At 36.6% G+C, this 25,316-nt stretch overlaps 1 protein-coding gene and 1 long non-coding RNA gene across 19 annotated transcripts in view; one reads left to right on the top strand and one right to left on the bottom strand.

The window, feature by feature from the left end:
• Window positions 1-25,316, bottom strand: part of COL24A1 (collagen type XXIV alpha 1 chain) — a 349,220-nt gene that overhangs the window by 140,588 nt on the left and 183,316 nt on the right. For all 18 annotated transcript variants that reach the window (XR_011438845.1, XR_011438846.1, XM_023641737.2 and 15 more), the window contains one exon: window positions 1,439-1,492. Coding sequence is in view for 16 of the 18 variants with exons in the window: in XM_023641737.2 (XP_023497505.1) it covers window positions 1,439-1,492 (54 nt within the window). In the remaining 2 variants the exon portion in view is untranslated. The remainder of the gene's footprint in view (window positions 1-1,438; window positions 1,493-25,316) is intronic.
• On the top strand, window positions 6,549-7,212 carry LOC138924142 (uncharacterized). The gene is made up of 2 exons (XR_011438853.1): window positions 6,549-6,666; window positions 6,839-7,212. It is a non-coding gene; the product is annotated as an uncharacterized lncRNA (long non-coding RNA).

The following is a 25,316-nucleotide window of genomic DNA, read 5'->3' as shown; positions in this document are numbered from 1 at the left end:
TCTGGGAAGACTTTGTGGAGGAGATGGGAATTTAACTGAGTCCCACAGTTTGGCTTTGAATAAATAGAGGGAAGAAGAGAGGATATTCTAAACCAAGAAAACAGTAAGAACAGGAATAAGAACAAATACAGAATATATGAGACAGGGGAGAGAAAAAGTTTATAAAGGAGAATATTAGAGAATTTGTTGGACGAACTGATAAAGCCAAAATGATGTAGTATCTTAACAGCAAAGTAGAGGAGTTAACAGGGTCAACAATAGGGAGTCAACGAAAGTATTCCAAAATGTTTCACCATGACCCATCAAAACGAGTCTTTTCTCATAGTATGTAGAATGGATTAAAGGATAGGAAAGGAAAGGTCAGGGTAAATATGATAAAGGATAAATTTAAGAGAAACTGATAAGAGTACGTCTGAGAAGGTGGCTTTGTAGTGACCATTAGAAAGAATGAATTGTAAGGAAAAAAATTCTAAGATCTGCTAAAAGATTAGGCATAGAGGACGGAGGAAAGGGGAAACACAAAGATGAGTTCACTCTATCTATTCTGGAAGATTGGAAGAATAGAAACAGGTATACGACACACTAATAGAAATGAGATAGTTGGAAAGAGACCAGTTTGAATGCGGGAAAAAAAAAGATATATTTAACTTTAGATATGTTGAGTTTGACTTAAAAATTTCAGATGGAAGTACCCGAAATATTATTTAGTAATTTACTTTTAGTCTTAGCTCTTCTTAATTATTCACAAAGAGTAGCCTTGTATAGCAACGTCACCAGACTATCAAGCTTATAATTTATATTCAGCAAGTCAGGTTTCAGTTGAAGATCCAAAGTTTCTGGTTTATTACCTACTAGTCCATTATAAGATTCCATTCAAAAAATAAAAAATAAAAAAATGCCCTTGCTGGTTTCAAGTAAAGAATTACTTCTTTATTTTTTAAAAAAACTTCCCTAAATTTGAAACTCAATATGGAAAATCACTCCAGAGGTAATCTTTAAACAAATTATGATTTCCATCACAATAGCCAGGAATCTCCACAAATAACTGCATACTGGATTCCAACTGGAAATAATGAGATTATGACTGAGATTTGGCCCAGGTAAAGTGATAACTTATACTTCTCTTTTAAAACTGCTTCCTTTAGGGAGCTTGCTCTCATAAAGTAGATTTAAATATTTTCTTGTCATAGACCTACGCCATAAATTTCCTCTTTTCTCTTCAGACCATATCATTACAACCAAAAGAGTTCTCTGCCCTTTAAAAATTGGAAATATATACGCTATTAGTTATATTTCAACATATTTAAGAGCTTCAGTATAGGTAATGTGTTTTAAGTTATGAGTGATTTCTAATTAACATAAATATCATACAAATATTTCTCCTTTGAGTTTAGCCTAGTCCAACTCTTATTACTGAACAAAATAATGAAAAAATTACCTTTTCACCAATGCTTCCAGTCATTCCAACTTCTCCAGGTAAACCAACAGGTCCCTTTTAGGAAAAAATGTAACAGAAAACACACATATATTGCATTGCTGTTACAGCATCTTAGTTTTAAATCTCCTGTAATCATTATGTTTCCAACTCATCCTAAATTTTATCTTACAGTAAAATTCCTCTGAGTATAGGTGTCCAGCCTATGACTTCATGTCAGAATTAATCTATTCAGTCAATCAACAAATATATATGGATGTCTAATATGTGACAAGCCTTGTGTAGGGAGGCACTGAGTTTCAAATCCAAACATGGTTCTTGCCGTCGTGGAATCTACAACCCAGTGGATTACAAAAACTCCTGCAATTTTCATAGCTTCTTGATGTGAATACATCAGTTTAAGAAATCATTTCTGTGACTTCCTTCCTTGAAAGTTCGTCAATACACGAGGGAACAGCACACACCCATTCATTAATTCATTTATTCACTCAAGAAATATTTGTTGCCTACTCTGTCCCTGACTATTCTGATTACCGAGATTTCATTAGTAAGCAAGGCAGACCTAGGCCCTGCCCTCACGAGGCAAAAAGTTTTCTAACAGAACAAAAACAACTAAATTAAAAAGTGAATAATTACAAATTATGATACAAGCTCATAAAGGAAACAACTATGATGCTGAGGTGGAGAATAAAAGAGAAGATCTATTTTAGGAAAGATGGTCAGGGTAGACCTAAGGCCTGGCATTTAATCTGAAAGCCGAAGAATAAGAAGAAGCCAGCCAGCAGAGCAAAGAAAGGAGGAAGAGCGTTCCAGGCAGAGTAAACAGCTTGACTAAAGAAGGAATTTGGTGTGCAGGAGAAGCGAAAGAAGGTAATGGGTAACACTGTTTCAGAGTGAACAAGACTCGGGGTCATGGACCTTTGTCTTTATGGATTCTACCTCAAGCAGTAACAACAAGCTTTACAAGAGCATAATCCTTCTCCTAACTGTCTTTAATTATGAAGAAGTTATTTTCTACTTTTATTTAAAGATGTATGAAACATTTTCTTTTTCAACAGCTACCAAGCAAAGACCCTGCTTAAACAGATTATCATACAATAATATACACTAGCATATAGAAGGTACCTGAATCATGAAAAAATGGTTTGCTGTGTTGAAGCAAACTGAAGTTAATGCTTGGGGCATAATTTTATTTACATATATCTATACCCTTACCTATCTACATACCTACCTATCTATCTATCAATCTATCTTGTGATCACGGAAACACTAACAGATGTTAAGCACTTTCTGTGTGTCTGCTTTAATCTTTACAACAGCCATATTTGTAGAATTATCAGGATTCTCCTTTTACAGATGAGGCAAATGAATCAAGCAGCTTGCTGAGGTAGATGAATTTAAGTAGTATGGATGAGTTTAACTGGCTATTGAGTACTTGAAATGTGACTAGTCCGAATTGACAAGTGCTGTAAATGTACCAGATTGTGAAGACTTACTACAAAAAGAATCCAAATTTTTAATTAATGATTGTTTACACTGATTATATATTAAAATAATAATTCTTTGGATATATAGGTTTAAATAGAATATGACTAAAATCAATTTCAACTGTTTCTTTTTATCTTTTTTAATATGGCTACTGGAAAATTTAACGTTACATTGGTGACTTGTATTATATTTCTATTGGACAGCATTGATCTACAGTCTTAAAAATTATGCTAATATTAGTGGTTATCTCCAGTTGGAAGTGATCTAATAATTTATTTGTATAGAAATTAATTTAAGACAGTGAACTCTTTCACTCAGGCAATCAATAATCAATGGTCAGTTAATCAAGTCTGAGCAGGAACAATGAAATAGAACTCTTTTATGAGACAATAAACAAAATAGCAGAACCTGAAAGCATTAGTCCTGATTAGTCAGATTAGTCCTGATCCAGGAATAAAAACCTTTTCTTGACACATATAATCTAGATGAGTGAATGGAGTAGGCCATTTGGCTTTAATTCCATAATCCTAATATTGACCATGTGTATTGGAGTAACATCACCTACAAAAGTATTCTGCTTAGCCCACAGCATGTGCTTACTAATTTTTAAAAAACTGAATTAGGTGCCAAGATTTAAAAACCTGGAGATTTTATATAAAAAGATTTTACATATAAAGATTTATAAGATTCCTGGCTTCAGATGACCTAGCAAGTATAGGCGAGCATACTCCAAGGCAAATATTGGATAGACCTAAGTAGCAGTTGCCACTTAGATGCACTCTTGAGTTCACCACAATCCCTACCAATTGCTCTTCTCTTTTATTCTGACCCATTTCACTTATTTATACTACCTGCCTGGTTCCAATAGGGCATTTGAGTTTGTCACCCTTGATGTAGGAATTAGAAGGTGCAGTCTGTCAAAAGGGAATATTTGGAAGAGACAGGTTCTTACTGGAAAATACACAGTCTAGACTTACATTCATGTCCACAGAGAACCTTTAATGAAACTTAAAGTAGGAGAACATAGATTTAAAATGGTTCCCTTGCACCACTCCAGGATCTCAAAAATTCTAACACAAACGTGCCAAATCTGATAACACCACGAGTGCTGGCTAGAATATGAGGAAAGAATTCATACATAGGAAGGAGTATAAATTGGTACATCATTTTGAAGAGCAATTTACTGTATGTAGTAAAACTGAAAATGCACTTAACCTAGCACTTTCATCTCTGATTATTTACATGAGTTTCTATTCTCACACATGTACACTAGGAAACATACAGAAAGATGTTCATTGCAGCATAATTTAAGTATAGAAGTAAAATCATCTGAATTATCAGTACGGAAAGAGATAAACTGAAATTTCTTCATAATGGAAAAACAACACCAGCTAAAATTAATGGACCACATAGATAAACGTGTATCAACATGGACAAAACTTTTAAGAAAATAATGTTGAGAAAAAAGCATACATCCTTTTCAAAGGAAACATCAGTATGAAGCCATTTTGTGCAAAAGTTTAAAACATAATAGTCTATTGTTAATGACATAAAACACACATGGGAATGATATGCACAACTTTAGGATAATAGCTTATGTATATGTAGAGTGTGGTAGCTCATTGTTATTTTAACCTGCATTTCTCTGATAACTAGTGAGTCTGAACTCTTCATATACTTGTTGAACTTTTGGATTTTTCTTGTGCAATTTCTATTCATATTCTTTGCTCAGTTTTTGCTCTTGAGGTTTCCTGTATTTTTCATGATGATTTTCAGGAATTCTTATATATTCAAGGTATAAATTCCTTGCTGGTTTTAGATATTGTAAATTCTTTCTCATGATCTATCATCCATGAGATTATTTTTGACTACCTTCATTGACAGAAATTCTAAATTTTGATGTAGTCATGTCTAACAGTTTTTTGCCTTACGATTTGCATTTTCTTGGTCTTATCTAAGAAGCCTTTCCCTACCTTTATGTCATTAGGCAATGGGCATTCTTTTCTATTAGTATTTAACTTTCCCATGTAGGTCTTTAATTCATCTGGAGTCCACCTTTTCCACAAGGTGTAAGATAGGATCCAACTTAATTTTTTTCCATACAGTGACCCGGTTTTGCAAATACTATATACACTGAATAATATCTATTTCCCTCATTGATTTGTGGTGCCATTCTTAAACTTTTTTATTGAGGTATAATTGACATACATTATATTAGTTTCAGGTTTACAACATAATGATTTGATATTTGTATATATTGCAAAATGAAAGAAAGCATCTGTCACCACACAAAGTTACAGAATTGTTCTTTCTTGTGATGAGAACTTTTAAGATTTACCCTCTCAGCAAATTTCAAATATGCAACATGGTATTATTATAACTATAGTCATCATGTTGTACATTATACCCCCATGACCTACTTATTTTATAACTGGAAGTTTGCACCTTTTGACTCCCTTCATCTATTTTGCCCATTCCCCACCCTCCACCTCTGGCAACCACCATTCTGTACTCTGTATCTATGAGCTTGTTTGTTTTTTCCACGTTCCACGTATAAGTGAAATCATATGGTATTTGTCTGACATTTCACTTAGCATCCACTCAAGGTCCATGCATGTTGTCATAAATGGCAAGATTTCATTCTTTTTTATGGCTGAATAAAAATCCACTGTCTATTCAGATCCTCTGTCCATTTTTTAATCAGGTTGTTTTTCTGCTGTTGAGTTGTATGAGTTCTTTATATATCTTGCATGTTAACCTCTTATCAGATATATGATTTGCAAACATTTTCTCCCATTCAGTAGGTTGTCTTTTCATCTTGTTGATGGTTTCCTTTTCTATGCAGAAGCATTTTAATTTGACTTAGTCCCACCTGTTTCTTTTTGCTCTTGTTGCCTTTGCTTTTGGAGTCAGATGCAAAAAATCTGTGGTGCTGTTCTTACAACATTTATACATGCTTATTTCTAAACACTCTATTCTATTCCATGGGTTATTTCTCTGCTTTTTCCTCTTTGCAAGTTTCTCTCACTCAATTTTTTCTAATGTTTTATAGCTGTCTCTACTACAGAACTGAAAATAAGCACTCTAAAACAGGCTTAGGTCAATGTTAAAGAGTCTGAACTACACAAGCTTTAAATCTACTTACTCTTTAAACCTACACAACTCTTCAATTTGAAACTATCTACCTACTTGGAAATCAATAGGTGAATTAGATGAGTACATTTACAGTTGAGGCCTATCAAATTTCCTTAAATCTAAGATGTTGTTGATTGTAAGATGCACCATTATTTTTGTATCTTTAAAGGGAAAAAAAGATTCTGTCAAGTAATTGTAATTCACCACTGATTATAACAAACATCCCAAATCTTACAGATATTAAAATGTGAAAAAAATGTGTGGTTAATTGTATTATCGTTGAAAATATTCAGTGCTCGTTTCGGTGGAAGGATCATACATCCCTATGCTATTGATGTCTGACTTGGCCATGTGATTTGTAGCATCAATGGGAGGAATATAATCCGCCATCTGACATTGGGCTTCTCTATGTAACTTACTTTGACCAGATAAAACTTAGTGTGTGTGGAAGTGACATGCACCACTTTTTTTTTTTAAACCCAGTTTCCTTTTTCTTTCTACTGCGAGGCCAACGATGTCCTAGACAGGAAGTGCTCCTGAAACGTGAGCCTCAGAATGCAGAGGAGATGGAACACAGCCAAAGCCATCTAATAGTGGATAGAGTGCAAGTAAGAAATAAACCTTTGTTGTTATAAGACACTGATATTTTGAGGTTGTTTCTTACTGCAGCAAAACTTAGTCTAAGGTGACTAATGCAATGTGTACTTTAATATTGATGAAATCTGACATTCATTTACCTAAGAAACATGATTTTCCCTTCTTTTATTCCATGTACTAAAGGTTCTAGGAGATGGTGGAGCCACAAGAAAGAAGGAACCTGGACTTCTGAATCACTTTGTAGGGGAGAGTTACTCTGGAATACCTGTATTGGACCATTAACATGAGCAAGAATAACTTTCTTTCATGTTAAGTAAACAAAAAACTTTACATTTATTTGTTACAGCAGTTAGTACTATCCTAATAAGACAGTGAATTAAAATATAGCTTGACATAAAATTGAAAAACTTTGTAATTTAGCTCAATTGGTGTATTCAAAAGTCAGTCTCACAGAAATCATTTTATAAATGAAGACGGCATAAAATGCACTGAACCAACTTTTGGATTAGATAGCAAATCAACTTGTTCAATAAATGCAAAACGATCTGAAGAAAATACAGTTAAATGTATATTTATTTGTCCATGTAACAAGCCCTCTGCTAAGAGTTGTAGAGGATACAAAGATGAGTAAAATATAATATGGAGTTCATAATTTAGTAAATTGAGTAAGGTAAGTGCATATTTTCCGTAAGTTAAGAGAAGAAAAAGCAAAATCCGATATAATGCAAAGGCAGGGGAGATTATATCTGGTTGAGAACATAAGGAAAAGCTTTACAGAGAAGGCAATATTTGAGGGATGGCTAAAGGTTGATAAGCTAAATGGTGAAGGTATATTCAAAGTAGAGGAAATGATTTGAACAGAAGGTGGGAGGTAGCAAACGACAAAACATTTGGCAAGCATAAAGCAAATCCATACTGTCTGAGATGTAGGACATGTGTAGGAAATAGACTAGGATAGATATGTTGGTGATATACTATTGAGGGTTTTGAATGCCGTGAAACATTTGTGTTTGTGGTATTTGCAGAAGAATTTGTGTTCGTAGAAGAATCATTGTTGGTTTGAGTAAAAGAGGAATGCAATTATATCTGTACTGCACAGACAGTAATTTCACAACACTGTGTTCAGTGTGTGGAAATGGCAAAAAATAGAAAACGGGGTGAAGAGTTAGAAGATATTGTATTAGTCTAGGTTAAGTGTAATGACTTGTGATAATGATATCATGATTCAAAGAAACAGTAGCTCAGAGGAGATGCCAGTGTTAGAACAAAGAAGATCAATTAAGCCATGGGACTGTTATGGTTCCTACGAGTCTATCCTGAAGTATTAATTTGTGAGTCAATAGAAAAATCAACTGAAACATAAGTATCAATCAGTGCACACAGTAATAATAGAAGAGAATCTTAATGACGATTCTTTGGAGGCAAGAGATAGAAGCCAAAACAAAAGGAAGAGTCAGACAGGAGGAGAACCAGGAATATACAAAGGAAGTTAAGGGAGGGAAAAGTTTCAAGGAGAGAGAAATCAGCGTCACATGAGAAGGACTGAGGAGGATGAGCACGGAGACAAAGCCTAGGATTTGGCAATTAGAAGGTTGGTGGTGACCTCTAAGAACAATTTCAGCAGCTTTTGTGCGTTTGGATATGTTTGCCAAAGGGTTAAGACGGTACAGGTGAAGAGAAAGTGGGAAAAAATTGTGTAGTTTTTTTTCTTTTAAGAAGTTTGGCAGCAAAAAGGAGGAAGCACAACAACTACTTGAAGTGTAGTTTGAAAAATTATTCTATAATTTTTGTTCTGTTTACCCAATAAAAGAAACTTACCTACAGTAGAAAAATACTCTTCTGAATAGAAGGAAGTTATATTCAAAACCTATTTTTTAAAATTTGTTTCACAGAATGAATTTTTTTAACTGGCTAACATTATAGCCTGATCCATCTTGATTGGTTGGGAATCAACACGCTTGTATCAGAGAGAAGATACTGGCAGGATTCATCTGCTCCCAAGGACTCTGTTCTAGCCAGCTCCTTATCTCTAGAGAGCTTCCTGGCACTGGGAATGCTTTGTGAGTGGCAGAACTCATAGCAGAGAGACAAGTTTTGGGAAAAATTGCCCTATAACTTATCAGCAGAAGTACTTCTTCCTTATCAGCAGAAGTACTGTTTAAAAGGACAGACTATGGTGCAGTGACTTGTTCTAATTTTAATCTGTGAAACCTCAAGTGCCACATACGTAAGCGAGAGCCATGGAAAGAAAATTATATTTTCAACTTTAAAGCGCTCAAGTGCAAATCATGTGTATATATAAATGGCTGTAATTTATTCATATTTTTTACCTATGGACCCTCAGAATAAAAATATGGATGACTTCTGTTTCTGTTCCTTTCAATTCACTCTTCTTCATTTCAAAACAAATGTTGAAATCTTTTATACTATTGTGTGAGTTATTTATTGCTGCAGAACAAATTACTCCAAAAGTTAGTGGCTTAAAACAATAAACACTTATTATCTCACAGTTTCTGTGGATCAGGAATTTGAAAGTAGCTTAGATGGGTGATTCTGGCTTAGAGTTTTTCATGAGGTTGCAATCAAGATCTGGCATGGGCTGCAGTCATCTGAAAGTTTGAATGAGGCTGGAGAATGCATTTCCAAGAAGACTGTTGGCTGGAGACCTCAGTTCCTCACCCCTGTTGGCAAGAGGCTTCAATTCCTCACCTTGTAGGCCTCCATAGGGCCTGACTGCATGGCAGTTGGCTTACCCCAGAGGGAGTGATCCAAGGGAGAGAGTGAGCATGGAAGAAGCTGCAATGTCTTTTATGACCCGGTTACACACTGTCACTTCCTCCATATCCTATTCATTAGAATTGAGTCACTAGGTGTACTCCACACTCAGAGAGTGAAATTAGACTCTACCTTTCAGAGGGAAGAATATCAAAGAATTTGCAGACATATTTTAAAACCATCACAATGACTACATTTTATTCTTGGCTTGATTTGATACTTTATTAAGATCTTGATTCCTCTCAATAATTTTCTTTAGTTTCTTATACACTCATGTTTTGCTTGATGATGGGGATGTGTTCTCAGAAATGTGTCATTAGGCAATTTTGTCATTGTGTGAACATTATAGAGTGCACTTACACAAACCTATATGGTATAGCTTACTACAAACCTAGGCTATATGGTACTAATCTTATGGGACCACCATTGTATATGCAGTCCATTGTTGGTTGAAACATTGTTATGTGGCGCATCACCGTATCTATTTTCAAGTTATATAGTTCTGCAGGAACATTTTAAATTAGTGTTGTTGGAATGATGTACATTTTCCCCAAGACGGAATGCATAAAATTTCATTCTTATTTCATTAGTTACTGATTGTCTATCATATATAAGGCACTATACTAGACAATTTAGAAATAACTAATAATTAAAATTTAAAGTAGACAGCAAAAATAGCTAGAAGATTAAGTACTACAGGATATCAGATAAAGGAAGAGTCAGCAAACTACGCCAAGGGCTGGCTGCCTGTTTTTGTAAACAAAGTTTCATTGAAACACAGCCATGCTCATGTTTAGCTATTCTCTATTGCTGCTTTCCCCCTGTAAAAGGCAGAGTTGAGTAGTTACGACAGAGACTGTCTGGCCCACAAAGCCCAAGCCATTTCTGTTGGGTATTTAAGGGAAATACAAAACAGTCATTGAAGCCATAGCCTTCACTTATAAGAATTATCAGCAATTTATAACTTTTTACCAAGAATTTTCATTATAAATGTTTCAAAACACTAATTCCACATCTAACACATTAAAGAAAATGACTTAGTTTTTAGCCAGAACATGCTGTGTGTTAAGAGCTAGACAACTCTATAATAAGTGAAACATTTCACTTTTTGCAAAATATGATATGTAATAGTCTATTTAAAGATTTTGTCGGCTAACGTGGAAATTCAGAAGGCTAAAAAGCCTTATGTATAATAAATCACTTGCTGGAATTGAAAAGAAATATTTTTTTCCAAAAGTCAGTGAAAACTCTAAAATACTCTAGCTCTATTTTTTTAAAATAACCACTTCCTACTTATTCATTAAAGACTGATACAAAATTAGAATGTTTCCTAGTTGAAACTAAAATGTTTTTGAAAATTTTTATATAAAGTTTTTAGACTTGACAATGATCCTTAAAAACTCATTGTGCCTTACCACCTGTCGTTTTAGAACTTGTCTATTTTGTTTCAATTTTTTTTTCAATGTGGAAACAAGTACATTTACAGGATAAAAAACCTCAGACCCCAAAGCTCTTAAAATTTACTTTAAATTGAAAGATACAAGGCTAACTCTCTAAGGTTTAGTTCTGTTTTGTTTTAGAAACATATTAACTTCAAAGTTTGCATTAGTGTTATCGAGTTTATTCTCTGTTTAAAAATCAAAGAATTTTAGAAGCCACGTTACCTCAGTAAAGGTAGTATTAGGTTGTATCACATGAAGTTGCTGATATTTGACTATTTTTCCTTAAAAAAATGTTAATTTTATATGGTTCAATTTAGTATAAACTTCTAAGGGCAGGAGAAACCGAAGATCAGCCAGACAGGAGAAAAGGACAACTTCAAGCACCACCTGGGAACGTGTCCTCCCATATCTAATATTTGTTTCTCCACCTTAGGTTCTTGTACTTCCACATTTTTGTCCAAGAAGATGATGACACAAACTGTTGTCAGTCTAGACAGATAAGGGGAAGATGCAGAAAAACAGAAAGAAAGCGTGTATACACGGGTAAGAAAGAGGAATTCTGATGATGAATATGAGATACCTATGGGACATTCTGGTAGAAATATTCACTATCACTACACAATTGAGCATCTGTGTCTAGAGCTAAGGAAAGATAATTTGTGAATCAGTAGCAAATAGATGACAAAGACCTGGGAAGTAGATAAGTCACCAAAGAGAGTATGTAGACCAAGAAAAGGAAACGGCCAAGAACAACAACATTCAGAGAGCAGGATGAAAAAAAGTAAACTTATGGAGTTGACTAGAAAGTGTACTGCCAAAAGGAGGATATTGTCTATTTATTTATTTATTTATTACCCATAAAGTTTCTTCAGAGCTTTTCCTTTGCGGGTAATTTTATGACCTGACAAGAATGAACCTTTTCTGTCTATTTGTGAATACACCACTGTTTCCAAATAGCTAACCTTTGGATCACTTCACTCCTATTTTCAAGTAAAATCTGTGAGCTAAGGATATATTCCTTTGACAGTGTGACTTGGAGTAAACTACTTTAGCTCATTGTGCCTCATCCTTCACCATTTGGGAAGATACGACTTTAAGTTCATTAGTCTGCATGCTCTGTAAAGCAAGGATGATGTCTTGTCTGATACTATAGGTGGAAACAGAGATGAGCTTCCCACATGACTCTTCAAGAAAGATCTTATTGCCCCTGCAATCAATTCCTTCAAAGTTTAGGATTTAGCAAAGAGGCCTACATCCAAAGACTAATTAAAGCGAGAGTATAAAGGCCTGGCCACTTTTGCCTAATATGGGACTACTCTGATGGGCCATATATGCCCCAGAGCTCCCGAACGGGTTGTTTGGGCTCTCATCCCCTCCAGTGGAAGGACAAAACTGAGCAAAAGCCCAGGACTTACAGTCGGAGTGACCAAACTCCAGAGAAGGTTGAATTCCTAACTAAGACAAGTCTGTTATACCAACGTCAGGGCCTTGGTTGGGGGAAACAAAAATGGGACACCAACACTTGTGACAGGGACATCTGGACAGAGGTTCCTGAAGATTTTGAAGCACCAGACTCCTTCGAACGCTACGAGCTTACAAAAGTAGCTGACCCCTCCTTATTAATGCTAGCACTCTCCCGTGTAAGAAAATGTTCCTCAATTAGGATTTGTCCATATGTTCTCCATTATGTCAATAACTGGCCATTATGTCAATAACTAGTGGTAAGTCACAGCATAACCCTCTTGGGAACTTACTAGGGCCTGATACAGGAAGAAGGGATTATATCTCAAAGGAATGAAAGATCTAGCCAATATATATTGCTAGGAGCTGGGAGAATATGCGTGGGATCTGATTCTATAGGCACTTGATCAAAGAAGCCATAACATAATATAAAAACATAAATATAAAATTAGATATGGAAGAGTTTATTAATTTTGGAACACTTTTCCAAGATATAAGATTTAACATCCTGGCAAGGACCTAAGAGATTTCAACCCAACTCATGCAGCAGGTCTAAGCTGTGAGGTAAGCAGCTCTGCCACTTGGGCCATACGACCTGGTAGGCCCTAGGGTATTAAAGACATCAGTGGTGGGAAAGGAAGCCATGTAGACCTTATGGCAAGCCTCAATGGGAAGGTCACAACACAGGCTTTTAGGATTCTGCAGCAAGGCCATGCCATTTGTGGCAGAGAATTAAGCATTTGGAAAAACAAATTCTAATGTGCTACTGGGCTCTGGTAGAGACTGAGCACCCAACCATTTGCTGGTCAGCAAATGACCATGCATCTGGATCGATCTATCGTAAGCTGAGTTGTATCAGACATAAAGTCAAGCAGTTCTAGTGCAATCTGGGATGGAACACGAGCAGGACAGAGGGACAGGCAAACTGAATGAACAGGAGATGATGCCATTCTTTGAGGAGACCATTCAGCCACATGGGGGCAAATTTGCTCTGGAAGGGCCAAAGATTTATTTTAACAGAAACGACATATACTCTGGGAATGGGTTGCTTTCCTACACTCAGGCCTCAACTAACAGCAGTATCCAATGGCTTACAAAATGTCTAATCTACCATACAGGATCTCAAAAAAAGTGTCAGACCAAGCACCCATTTTATAGCAAATAAGGTGTGGAAGTGGGTCTATGTTTGTGGGATCTAATAGTTATATCACAAGACAACAAGAAGCTTCGAACCTGACAGAGTACTGGAATGGCCTGCTAAAGGTGCAGTTAAAGTGACAGCTAGGAAGTGATACTTTATGAGGATAGGGCCCCATCCCATAGGATGAAAAAGTATATACATTGAATCAAAGACATTTATATGGTGCTGTGTCTCCAACAGGAAATATTCATTGCTCTTGGAACCAAGGGGTATAAACACACTTAATCCTACTTACTATAACTCCCAGCGTCTCTGTGGAGGAAGCTGTACTTTGCATCACCACAAAATGTGAGCTCTGCAAGAATGGAGGTTCTTGTCCCCAAAGAGGATATATTTTCACAAGGTGACACAGCAGGAATTCTATTGAACTATAAGGTATGGCTGCCCCCGAACACTTCAAGTTCCCTGTATCCAGGTATCAGTAGGCAAGAAAAGAGTCACCATGTTGGCACAGTTAATTCACCTTGATCATAAGGAAGAAGGAGGATTGATATAATTTGTGGTCCTAAAACTAGCTGTAGTCTTAGGGGTTATAATTTGTACTACTAACTTCTCCTCTAAGTTTTCCCTTAGGAAGAGAGTCCACCAAAATCCTAGGAGAACATCTCCCTAAAAGGATATGAAGAAGTGGGTCCAAGTGACATAGCAGTAAACTGAACAGCAAGATGGGCCACCCAGATCCTCCTTCAAGGAAGAACGTATTGCCCAAGCTGTCATAAGTTTCATGGTTTGCCTCAGCTTCGAAGAGCCTTCTTGACCAAAGGCACACCCTTCCCAGGGTGGCCCTTACACAATGACTGCTTGAGTTAGAGTTTAAAAGCTCAGCCATTCAGCCCAGCATGATGGGTTATAAAGGATTCAGAGCTTCCTGGAGGGATGGTTGAGACTCGGTGGGGCCTTTACCAGTTTGACTTCTCCCTTCTACCCAATCCTGCTTCCTCTGCTTTTTTCTACGTGTTGCTTCCTAATAAATACCCTGTAGCAAAATGTCATCTCAGCAATCTGCTTCTGGAATATCCAACTTATGCTTGCAGTTTTTCCCGAACTGCAAGCCTCAATCCACTGAAGGCCATGGAATTACTGCAAAGCGTCAGTGAGTCCATATACAGGCACTGAGAGTATACTGAAGACACACTAGCACAACTACTACTTGTTGGTCTGTAAAAACAATCTTCATTCTTGAAGATATTGGAAATTACTAAGATTAGAGTATGTCTGAATTAATAAAGAAGGGCAGATTCTCTTTAACCAAAGCCTGAGGTTCTGGAAAAACATGGCTAATTTTACCTGTATTCACTGTTCTTTTATGTTTGATGAACACAAGATATAACTGTCATACTCAGTAGTGTGATTACTAAGGTACATACTCTAAACCTACTTTTAGTGCCTGGGTAATAGCTGTTATCATCCTTAGGATCAATAAAATGTTTTATCCTGTTTTATTTAGGAGGAAATTGTTCCTTGTCTATATGTGGTGTCTGGGGATTGGCTCCCAGGTCCAAAGCATAAGAAAGCAGCATTTGGAATGTATCCCGAATCCAACCTGAAGGAGACTCTCTCAGATAGCATCTGGACCGAGTGATAAATCTTTTCTTGATAGGCCGGGAATGGAAGATTTGGAGCTCACCAAAGACTGAGGACACAATGGGCAGCAAAAATTATAGCACATTATAATTTGTTTTCCAGAATATTTGACTTACTTTACAAAAAATTCTTTAAGCCTACTTCTTTTCTGAGTTGTGCTTACATGATCCACAGATAATTTCACTACACCAATATCTAGTGCATAAAGAATTAGAATAAACCAAATGAGGAAATGATGTAGCACACAGATTATACTAAATCATACCTGTTACTGAACATAGGAGATGGACAGCTCTATTAATTTTTTTCTGGGATGAGGTACAGTATAAGTTAATAAAAACAATGATTACTCACTTGTGCTATCTACTGAGTTTGAAACTAAGAATGTGCCTAATTAGCCTTATTAATTTAAAGTTTCTGAAAATTGAAGATAAACTCTCTATAAACACTGATGACTAAAGAAAAGACAATTATATAGAAAGCCTACATTAACACTTTAAAAAGTACAGAAGCACCATAAAATAAATTCATTTATTCATTTATTTAGTCAAACATTATTTGAGAATATAATACATGCCAGGCATTAACAAATGTGGAATATTGTATATAGCCAGTAAATTTAGAACATGGCCAAGCACTTCATTATTTTAGAGCTTTCTGACTGGACAATGGTTTATTTTGGTGCCACAGTTCCTCCGCTTCAGACTCCTGACATGTGGATATGCAGGTTTCCTAAAAGATGTAACTGAATGGTCTGCTCAGTAACTGAATAAGGATTTCAATCTCTGACATTTCCCTAACAACTATTTGACTCTTATTCCCTTGGATCATACATGTGGTCATGAAATAAAAGTTCAGAATGAAGTTTTGCCACGGAAAGGTCTGGCAATGATTAAAAGAATATGCCTGGAATGTCTACTCAACAGATGCTTTTACTCACGCTTATTTTATGGGAAGCTTGAGAACAGAAAGGCAACTGTGCTATCCTCCCTGCCCTAAATCGCCCGGCAATGTTGCTCACATGGTCTTCTCTTCTGAGTGAGTCTCTTGGCAATAAATCAAAGGTGATAAAGTGAATATCATCTCAGGGCTACCACCTATCTTGGTTGAACTTCTTAGGTTATTAATTTTAAAAAAAAAGTAAGTTGGATAAGAAATAGGAATTCTCCTGCTATGACACTCGTGTTGCAAAACATTTGAATTGAAAACTCTTCCTAAGACTCTAATAACTAGCAAGATCATTCACAGAAGAGAATACATTCTTATAATTACTGCACACTTTTTTCACATATAAAGCATTAAATTAGTTCTACATCCCTTTCATGCAGACCTCACAGGTATTGAATTTTTTGTGGACTCTATCTGAAGACAAAATTAGAGTCAGAAAACCTATTGTCTGATGCCTTCCATCAACTCCTTCATCCACCAAAATCTCTGTACCTAAAAATGAAAAGAATAACAGCATGGTATTGGTGGGTTACTCATCCAAAGGCTTGAGATCCAGTTTAGATCTTCAATTCTGAAGCAAATCATGGATCCAGTTTGGGTCTCATTTTCCCAGTTCTAAAAGCCAAAGAGGATGGACTGGATCATCCCTCTCATACTTCCCAGTTCTAAAATTCTGTAATTTAACCATAAAGAAGATGAAAAACACTTAGCTATTTAAAATCTTTTAAACAGGTGAGAAGGAGATGTATTTTCCATTTTTTAAAAATCAGAATACTTTTATTTCATAATGAGGATGATGTATTTAGCATTCTGGATCTCCAATATCACTAAAGACACTTGTTGCTGACAACATCCACAGGAGGCAGAATTCGAGAACTCTCATAGATCTTACTTTATTGTTTTCTTTAATATCACTGTTTATTAATTTTTTTAGAAATTTATCTTTTAAACTTAGGTGAGCTCTTTGAGAGTAGAGGCTGTGTTCTGTTCATCTCAATGTTCATCTCAATGCTCACTCATTGCCTAGCACCTCACCTGGCACACAGCAAGTGCTCAGTAAATATCTGTAGAATGAATGCAGAGTATAAATTGGATGCTGGAATCTAGTTAACATATGGAAATTGTGGAAGTCACCATGGTTTATTTATAGATAGAAATGTGATGATCTTTACTTCTCTGGTTTAAGTTAAAAAAAAAAAAAGGAGGAAAAGTGGAGATCAGAGAGAGAGAAGGATGTCCTCAAGAGACTGTCTTTATTCTCTCCTTAAGCAATGACAAACTGTTTTGAAGTTCTCTGCCAACTGGCTGGACAATGGTTCTTTGCAAGACCACTTGATTGACACATATGACATTTTTAGGACTCCAGTGCGGGAGAGCATCTTTGAGATATGCTGTAGAAAAACCTGGAAAGTTCTCCTGTAAGGTAAAGATATCATTTTGCAGAATAAAATTATACTGAATCACATTTCTCATTTCTTTCTTGCATTTTGATCTCCCCTTATATCATTTACTCCTGCTACTTCTGAGGATCTATCCTATATAGTTTTGGTCTTACTAAGTGATTGGCCTATTTTTGGCTTCATTCTCTGCCTTTCAGACTGTGTATGATGTTGCTCACTAATTCTTTAGTATTGACTTTTAGAGACCTTTGGTTTTGGTTGTCTTACATTGTAGAATATGCTGAGTAAATTAGTAATTTCACTAGTACCTTACAGGTAGAAAACTCACTCTGGGGAGAGAACACGTCCTTGAACATTTACTGTGCTGAGGATAATCATAATAACATTGTGCTCAAAATACTGAAGCTCAGGGATGCCCTCACTCCCTGTTTGAGAAGGTGCAGCAATTTCACACAAATTCCATGTGAGTTGTTAGGTTCCTCATACTGTAGACTTTCCGTAAGGAGGCTGGCAAAGTAGCCCTGCATACCATCATGCTGGTCATTTCATTTTCCCCTTTACTTAACTCAGGGAATGTGGAAATGTAGCAGGCCTGTACAAATAAACACAGATTTTCCTTATAGAGAGGCATGAAGCTTTCATGCCAGAATACCAGCAGATCTTTGGAGTCCTTAACAATGTGAAAATGCCACTCAAGGTATATGTCAACATTGCCAAGTGCAGTTTACAAATCCTCAATTTATAAGAATATAGATATTTGGACATCTGGTGTCAACATGGCAGTGTAGGCAGATTGTGAGCTCACCTCCTCTCATAAACACAATAAATTTACAACTACTCTTGGGAAAATTACCCCTGAGAGAGAACGTAAAACTGGATAAAAAGAACCCCCCAAAAAAGGGACAGTGCTGACTGAGGTGGAAGAGGCAGAAATTCTTTTCTGGATAGAAAAAAGTCCCCTTCTAGCCGTGGCACTTCATGACTGGCTGGGAGGAATTTTAAGGTCCGAAGCCTTCCAGGAGGAGTGGAGAATCTGAGCAGAGGAGTGTTACCACAATAAGCAGCTTTTGGCCTCAGCACAACTGAGACAAGTGTCAGAATATCTGGCTTTCCTGGCTTTTAACAACAATGGGGAATATAGCCAGAAAAGCTAGCGAACATAAGGGAAAAAAATAAAGGCTGCTCTTAAAGGGCCCAAGCACAAATTCACCTAGTTCAGAAAGCAACCTAAAATCACCAGAAAGACAGGTATACAGTCCTTTGGTGAAAAGAGACTCACTTGATAGGCTCTGAGAGCATTTCAGTAAGAGGTGAGACCTCCCCAGGCTGGGACCACCTCCCCAGGGACTGAAGTGCTTCTCCTCTATTTGTGCCACATAGGGGATCAGCCCCACCTTCCAAAGCCTGAAACAACTGAGTGCTACCACACATGGGGCCAGCCCCACTCAGCTGCAATCCTGAGAGAGCTGACAACAGCTTTGCAGGCTGGAGCCCTACAGCAACTGTAAGCTCCTGAGCCTAGGAACAAGCCACACTGAGGGCTTACTCGCTTAACAGAAAAACTGAAACAGGAATGCACTATTGGACCTTGCAGCAAACTGCGCTGGGGCTCCCCACACCCAATAAAGTGACTGAAGAGACCACAGCAGCCACACACAGCTGAGCATTACAACCAGCCAGCCAGGAGGAGAGCCTAGACTCCCCAGGGACCTGCAGCAAGAGCAACCCTGTTACAACAGAAGGAAGCGTGTAGCCCAGACAGGGGACACTCCTGGAACATTTGGAACTGGTGATGAGAGGGAAGCACACTGCTGGGCATCTCTTACATAAGGCCACCTCTCCAAGATTGGGAGACACAGCTGACCTACCTAATGCATAGACATAAGCACAGAGAAAGAGGAAAAATGAGGAGACATGGAACACATTCCAAGTAAGGGAACAGGATAAAATCTCAGAAAAAGAGCTAACTGAAAGAGAGATAAACAATCTTCCTGACAAAGAGTGCAGAGTAATAGTCATAAGAATGCTCACTGATCTTGGGAGAAGAATGGATGAACTCAGTAAGAATGTCAACAAAGAATTGGAAAATATAAAAAAGAATCAATCATAAATTAAGAGTACAATACTGGAAATGAAAAAGTCACTACAGGGACTCAATAACAGAGTGGATAATACAGAAGAACAGATCAGCAAGCTGGATGAAAGACTAGAGGAAATTATGCAAGCTAAACAGATAAAAGAAAAGAGAATTAAAAAGAATAAGGACATTCTAAGGGAGCTCTGGGACAACATCAAGCTCACTAACACCTGTATTATAGGTGTCCCAGAAGGAGAAGAGAGGGACAAAGGGGCAGAGAACCTATTTGAAGAAATAATAACTGAAAACTTTCTTAACCTAAAAAGGAAACAGACATCCAAATACAGGAAGCACAGAAAGCAACAAACAAGATAAACCCAAAGAAATCCATACCAGGACACATTATAATTAAAATGTCAAGGAATAAATATAAATAGAGAATACTAAAAGCTGCAAGAGAAAGGCAACAAGTTCTATACAAAGGAAACTCCATAAGGCTATCAGCTGACTTCTCAGCTGAAATTCTACAGGCTAGAAGGGAGCGCCATGATAAATTCAAAGTACTAAAAGGAAAAAACCTACAGCCAAGAATCTCTACCCAGCAAAGCTACATTCAGAATGGAAGGACAGGTAAAGAGTTTCCCAGACAAACAAAAACTAAAGGAGTTTATCACCAAGAAACCAGCCTTACAGGAAATGTTAAAGGGAGTTATTTGTGGAAAAGAGAAGCCACAAATACGAATAAGAAAATTATTAAAAATAAGAATAATAAAATCACTGGTAACGGCAAATATACAGTAAAGATAGCAGATCAACCACCTTTGAAGCTAATATGAAGGTCAGAAGACAAAAGTACTAAAATTATCTATTTCCATGATAAGAGTGTAATGGATATGCACGCACAATAAAGAGGTTAGATATGATATCAAAAACACAAAATGTGGGAGAAGGGGAGTAAATCAGTAGAGCTTTTAGTAAAAGGTCAAACTAAAGAGACCATCAACTTAATATAGATTGCTATATAAGTAGATTATTATATACGAACTTCAGGGTAATCACAAACCAGAAACCTATAATAAATACACAAAAAATTAACAGAAAGGAACCCAAACATAACAGCAAAGAAGGCCATCAAACCACAAGAGAAGAGAGCAAGAGAAGAAGAAAGGTACAGAGAAGAACTACTAAAAGAGCCAGAGAAAAACGAACAAAATGACAATAAGCACATTCTTATCAATAACTACTGTAAATATCAATGGAATAAATGCCCCAATCAAAAGTCATAGGGTGGCCAATTGAATAAAAAAACAAGATCCATATAATTGCTGCATACAAGAGATACACTTCAGATCTAAAGACACTCACAAAGCGAAAGCGAAGGGATGGTAAAAGGTACTCCATGCAAATGGCAATGAAAAGAAAGCTGGGGTAGCAATACTTATATCAGATAAAATAGACTTTAAAACAAAAACTGTAACAAGAGACAAAGAAGGTCATTACTTTTTTTTTCTTTTTTGAGAAGATTAGCCCTGAGCAACATCTGCCACCAATCCTCCTCTTTTTGCTGAGGAAGATTGGCCCTGAGCTAACATCCATGCCCATCTTCCTCTACTTTCTATTTGGGACGCCTGCCACAGCATGGCTTGCCAGCGGTGCCATGTCCACACCTGGGATCCGAACCTGCAAACCCCGGGCCACTGAAGCAGAACATGCAAACTTAACTGCTGCACCACCAGGCCAGCCCCGAAGGTCACTACTTTCTGATAAAGGGACTCCAACAAGAGGATAAAACACTTGTTTATATCTATGCACCCAACATAGGAGTGCCTAAATATATAAAGCAATTATTAACATACATAAAGGGAGAAATAGACAACAATACAATAATAGTAGGGGACTTTAACACTCTACTTACACCATGGATAGATCAAGCAAACAGAAGATCAATAAGGAAACACTGGCCTTAAATGACACAGACAAGATGGACTTAGTAGACATATACAGAATATTCCATCCAAAAACCCACAGAATACACATTCTTTCCAAACACACATGGAACATTCTCCAGGATTGATCACATATTAGGCCACAAAACGAGTCTCAATAAATTTGAGAAGACTGAAATAATACCAAGCCTTGTTTTGGACTACAAAGGTATGAACCTAGAAATCAACTACAGGAAGAAAATTAGAAAGGCCACAAATATGTGGAGATTAAAGAAAATGCTACTGAACAATGATTGGGTCAATGAAGAAATCAGAGGAGAAATCAAAAACTAACTGGAGACAAATGAAAAAGAAAATACGACATGCCAAAATTTATGGGATCTAGCAAACCTGGTTCTAAAAGGGAAGTTTATAGCAATACATGCCTACTACGACAAACAAGAAAAATGTCCAATAAACAATCTAAGAATTCACCTAAAAGAACTGGAAACAGAAGAACAAAGGCAAACATCAGTAAAAGGAAGGTAATAAAAAAAATCAGAGCAGAAATAAATGAAATAGAGACTAAAGAAAAATACAAAAAAACAGATGAAACAAAGATCTGGTTCTTTGAAAGATAAACAAAATTGATAAACCTTTATCTAGACTCATCAGTAAAAAAAGAAGGCTCAAATAAGCAAACTCAGAAATAAAAGAAGAGAAATTGCCATGGACAACTCAGAAATACAAAAAATTATAAGAGAATACTAGGAAAAGCTATATGCCAATAAATTAGATAATCCAGAAGAAATGGATAAATTCTTAGGATCATACAACCTTCCAAAAGGTTGAACCAAGAAGCAGCAGAGAATTTGAACAGGCCAATCACTAGTAAGGAGATTGAAATGCTAATCCCAAACCTCACCAAAAATAAAAGTCCGGGACCAGATGGCTTACTTGGGGAATCCTACCAAACATTCAAAGAAGACTTAATACCTATCCTTCTCAAACTGTTCCAAAAACTTGAAGAGGAAGGGAAGCTTCCTAACTCATTCTATGAAGCCAACATTACCCTGATACCAAAACCAGACAAGGACAACACAAAAAAAGAAAATTACAGGCCAATATCACTGATGAACATCAATGCAAAAATCCTCAACAAAATACTACCAAATCGAATAACAATACATTGAAAAGATCATACACCATGATCAAGTGAGATTTACTCCAGGAATAGAGGGATGGTTCAACATCCACAAATAAATCAATGTGATGTAGCACATTAACAAAATGAAGAATAAAAATCACATGATCATCTCAACAGATGCAGAGAAAACATTTGACAAGATACAGCATCCATTTATGATAAAAACTCTGAATAAAATGAGTATAGAAGGAAAGTACCTCAACATAATAAAGGCCATGTATGACAAAGCCACAGCTAATATCATTCTCAATGGAGAAAAACTGAAAGCTATCCCTCCAAGAACAGGAACCAGACAAGGATGCCCACTTTCACCACTCTTATTTAACATAGTTGGAAGTCCTAGCCAGAGCAATCAGGAAAGAAATAGGAATAAAAGGGATCCAAATTGGAAAGGAAAAAGTAAAACTGTCCCTATTTGCAGATGACATGATTTTATATACAGAAAACCCTAAAGAACCCACCAAAAAACTCTGAGAAATGATACATGAATAAAGCAAAGTTGTAGGATACAAAATCAACATACAAAACTCAGTTGTGTTTCTACATACTAACAAAGTAGCAGAAAGAGAAATTAAGAATACAATCCCATTTACAACTGCAACAAAAGGAATAAAATCCTTAGAACTAAATCTAACCAAGAAGGCGAAAGACCTGTACACTGAAAACTATAAAACATTGTTGAAAGAAACTGCAGAAGACACAAAGAAATGGAAAGATATTCCGTGCTCTTTGATGGGAAGAATTACCATAGTTAAAATGTCCATACTTCCTAAAGCGATGTACAGATTCAGTGCAATACCTACCAAAGTTCCAACAACATTTTTCACAGAAATAGAACAAAGAATCTTAAAATTTATATGAAACAACAAAAGACCCCAAACAGCCAAAAGAATCCTGAGCAAAAGAACAAAGCTGGAGGCATCACACTCTCTGATTTGAAAATATACTACAAAGCTATACTAATCAAAATACCATGGTACTGGCACAAAAAGAGACACACAGATCAATGGAACAGAATCAAGAGCCCAGAAATAAACCTACACAACTACAGACAGCTAATTTTCGACAAGTAAGCCAAGAAATTACAATGGAGAAAGGAAAGTCTCTTCAATAAATGGGAAAACTGGACAGCCACATACAAAAGAATGAACGTAGACCATTATCTTACACCATACACAAAAATTAACTCAAAATGGATTAAAGACTTGAATGTAAGACCTCAAACTATGAAACTTGTAGAAGAGAACGTAGGCAGTATGCTCTTCAACATCAGTCTTAGCAGCATATCTTTAAGTATCATGTCCGCCCAGGCAGGAGAAACAATAGAAAAATAACCGAATGGGACTACATCAAACTTAAAAGCTTCTGCACAGCAAAGGAAACCACTGACAAAACAAAAAGACAACCTAACAACTGGGAGAAGATATTTGCAAACCATATATCAGATAAGGGGTTAATCTCCAAAATATATAAAGAACTCATACATCTCAACAACAAAAAAACTAACAACCCAATTAAAAAATGGGTAAAAGATCTGAACAGACATTTCTCCAAAGATATACAGATGGCCAACAGGGACATGAAAAGATGTTCAACCTCATTAACTACCAGGGAAATGCAAATCAAAACTACAATGAGATATCACTTCACTCCCATAAGAATAGCTATAATTAACAAGACAGGAAACAACAAGTGTTGGAGAGGATGTGGAGAAAATGGAACTCTCACACCCTGGGGGTGGGAGCGCAAACTGGTGCAGCCACTATGGAAAACAGTATGGAGATTCCTCAAAACATTAAGAATAGAACCACCATACGATCCAGCTATTCCACTTCTGGGTATTTATCCAAAGAACGTGAAAACACGAATGTGTAAAGATACATGCACTCCTATGTTCACTGCACCATTATTCACAAGAGCCAAGACTTGGAAGCAACCCAGATGCCTATCAAGGGATGAATGGATAAAGAAGATGTGGTCTATATACACAATGGAATACTACCCAGCCATAAGAAATGATGAAACTGGCCATTTGTGACAACATGGATGGACCTTGAGGATATTATGCTAAGCGAAATAAATCAGAGGGAGAAAGTCAAATACTGTATGACCTCACTCATAAATAGAAGATAACAACAACAACAAACAAACACATAGAGACAGAGGTTGGACTGGTGGTTACCCGACAGGAAGTGGGGAGGGAGGAGGGTGAAAGGGGTGTTTAGGCACATGTGTGTGGTGATGGAGTATAATCAGTCTTTGGGCGGTGAACATGATGTAGTCTACACAGAAATAGAAATATGATGATGTACACCTGAAATTTATATAATTGTATAAACCAACGTTACTACAATAAAAAAATAATAATATTAAATTAATAAATCCAAAGATGATAATATAATAATAATCAAAATAAATAAATAAATAAATATTCTGACTTCTTATTTAGGAAGTGAACAGTGATGGGATAGCTCCACCAGAGTATGCTGATATTTAGAAGGCATTTAATTTTCCAATGAGAGACCAGGACTCCAACTCAACTATTTCTCAGCTACCTGGGGTACCAAGTCTAGCCAAACAGGCTTACTCCTTGTTATTACTCAAGATGCAAGCTTACTGGGAATTTCTAAGCAGAAACCTT

This window comes from Equus caballus, chromosome 5 (genome assembly GCF_041296265.1).
Source record: "Equus caballus isolate H_3958 breed thoroughbred chromosome 5, TB-T2T, whole genome shotgun sequence".
Taxonomy (NCBI): domain Eukaryota; kingdom Metazoa; phylum Chordata; class Mammalia; order Perissodactyla; family Equidae; genus Equus; species Equus caballus.
The sequence above is the reverse complement of the archived record's forward strand: the minus strand, read 5'-3'. Positions and strand labels throughout refer to the sequence as shown.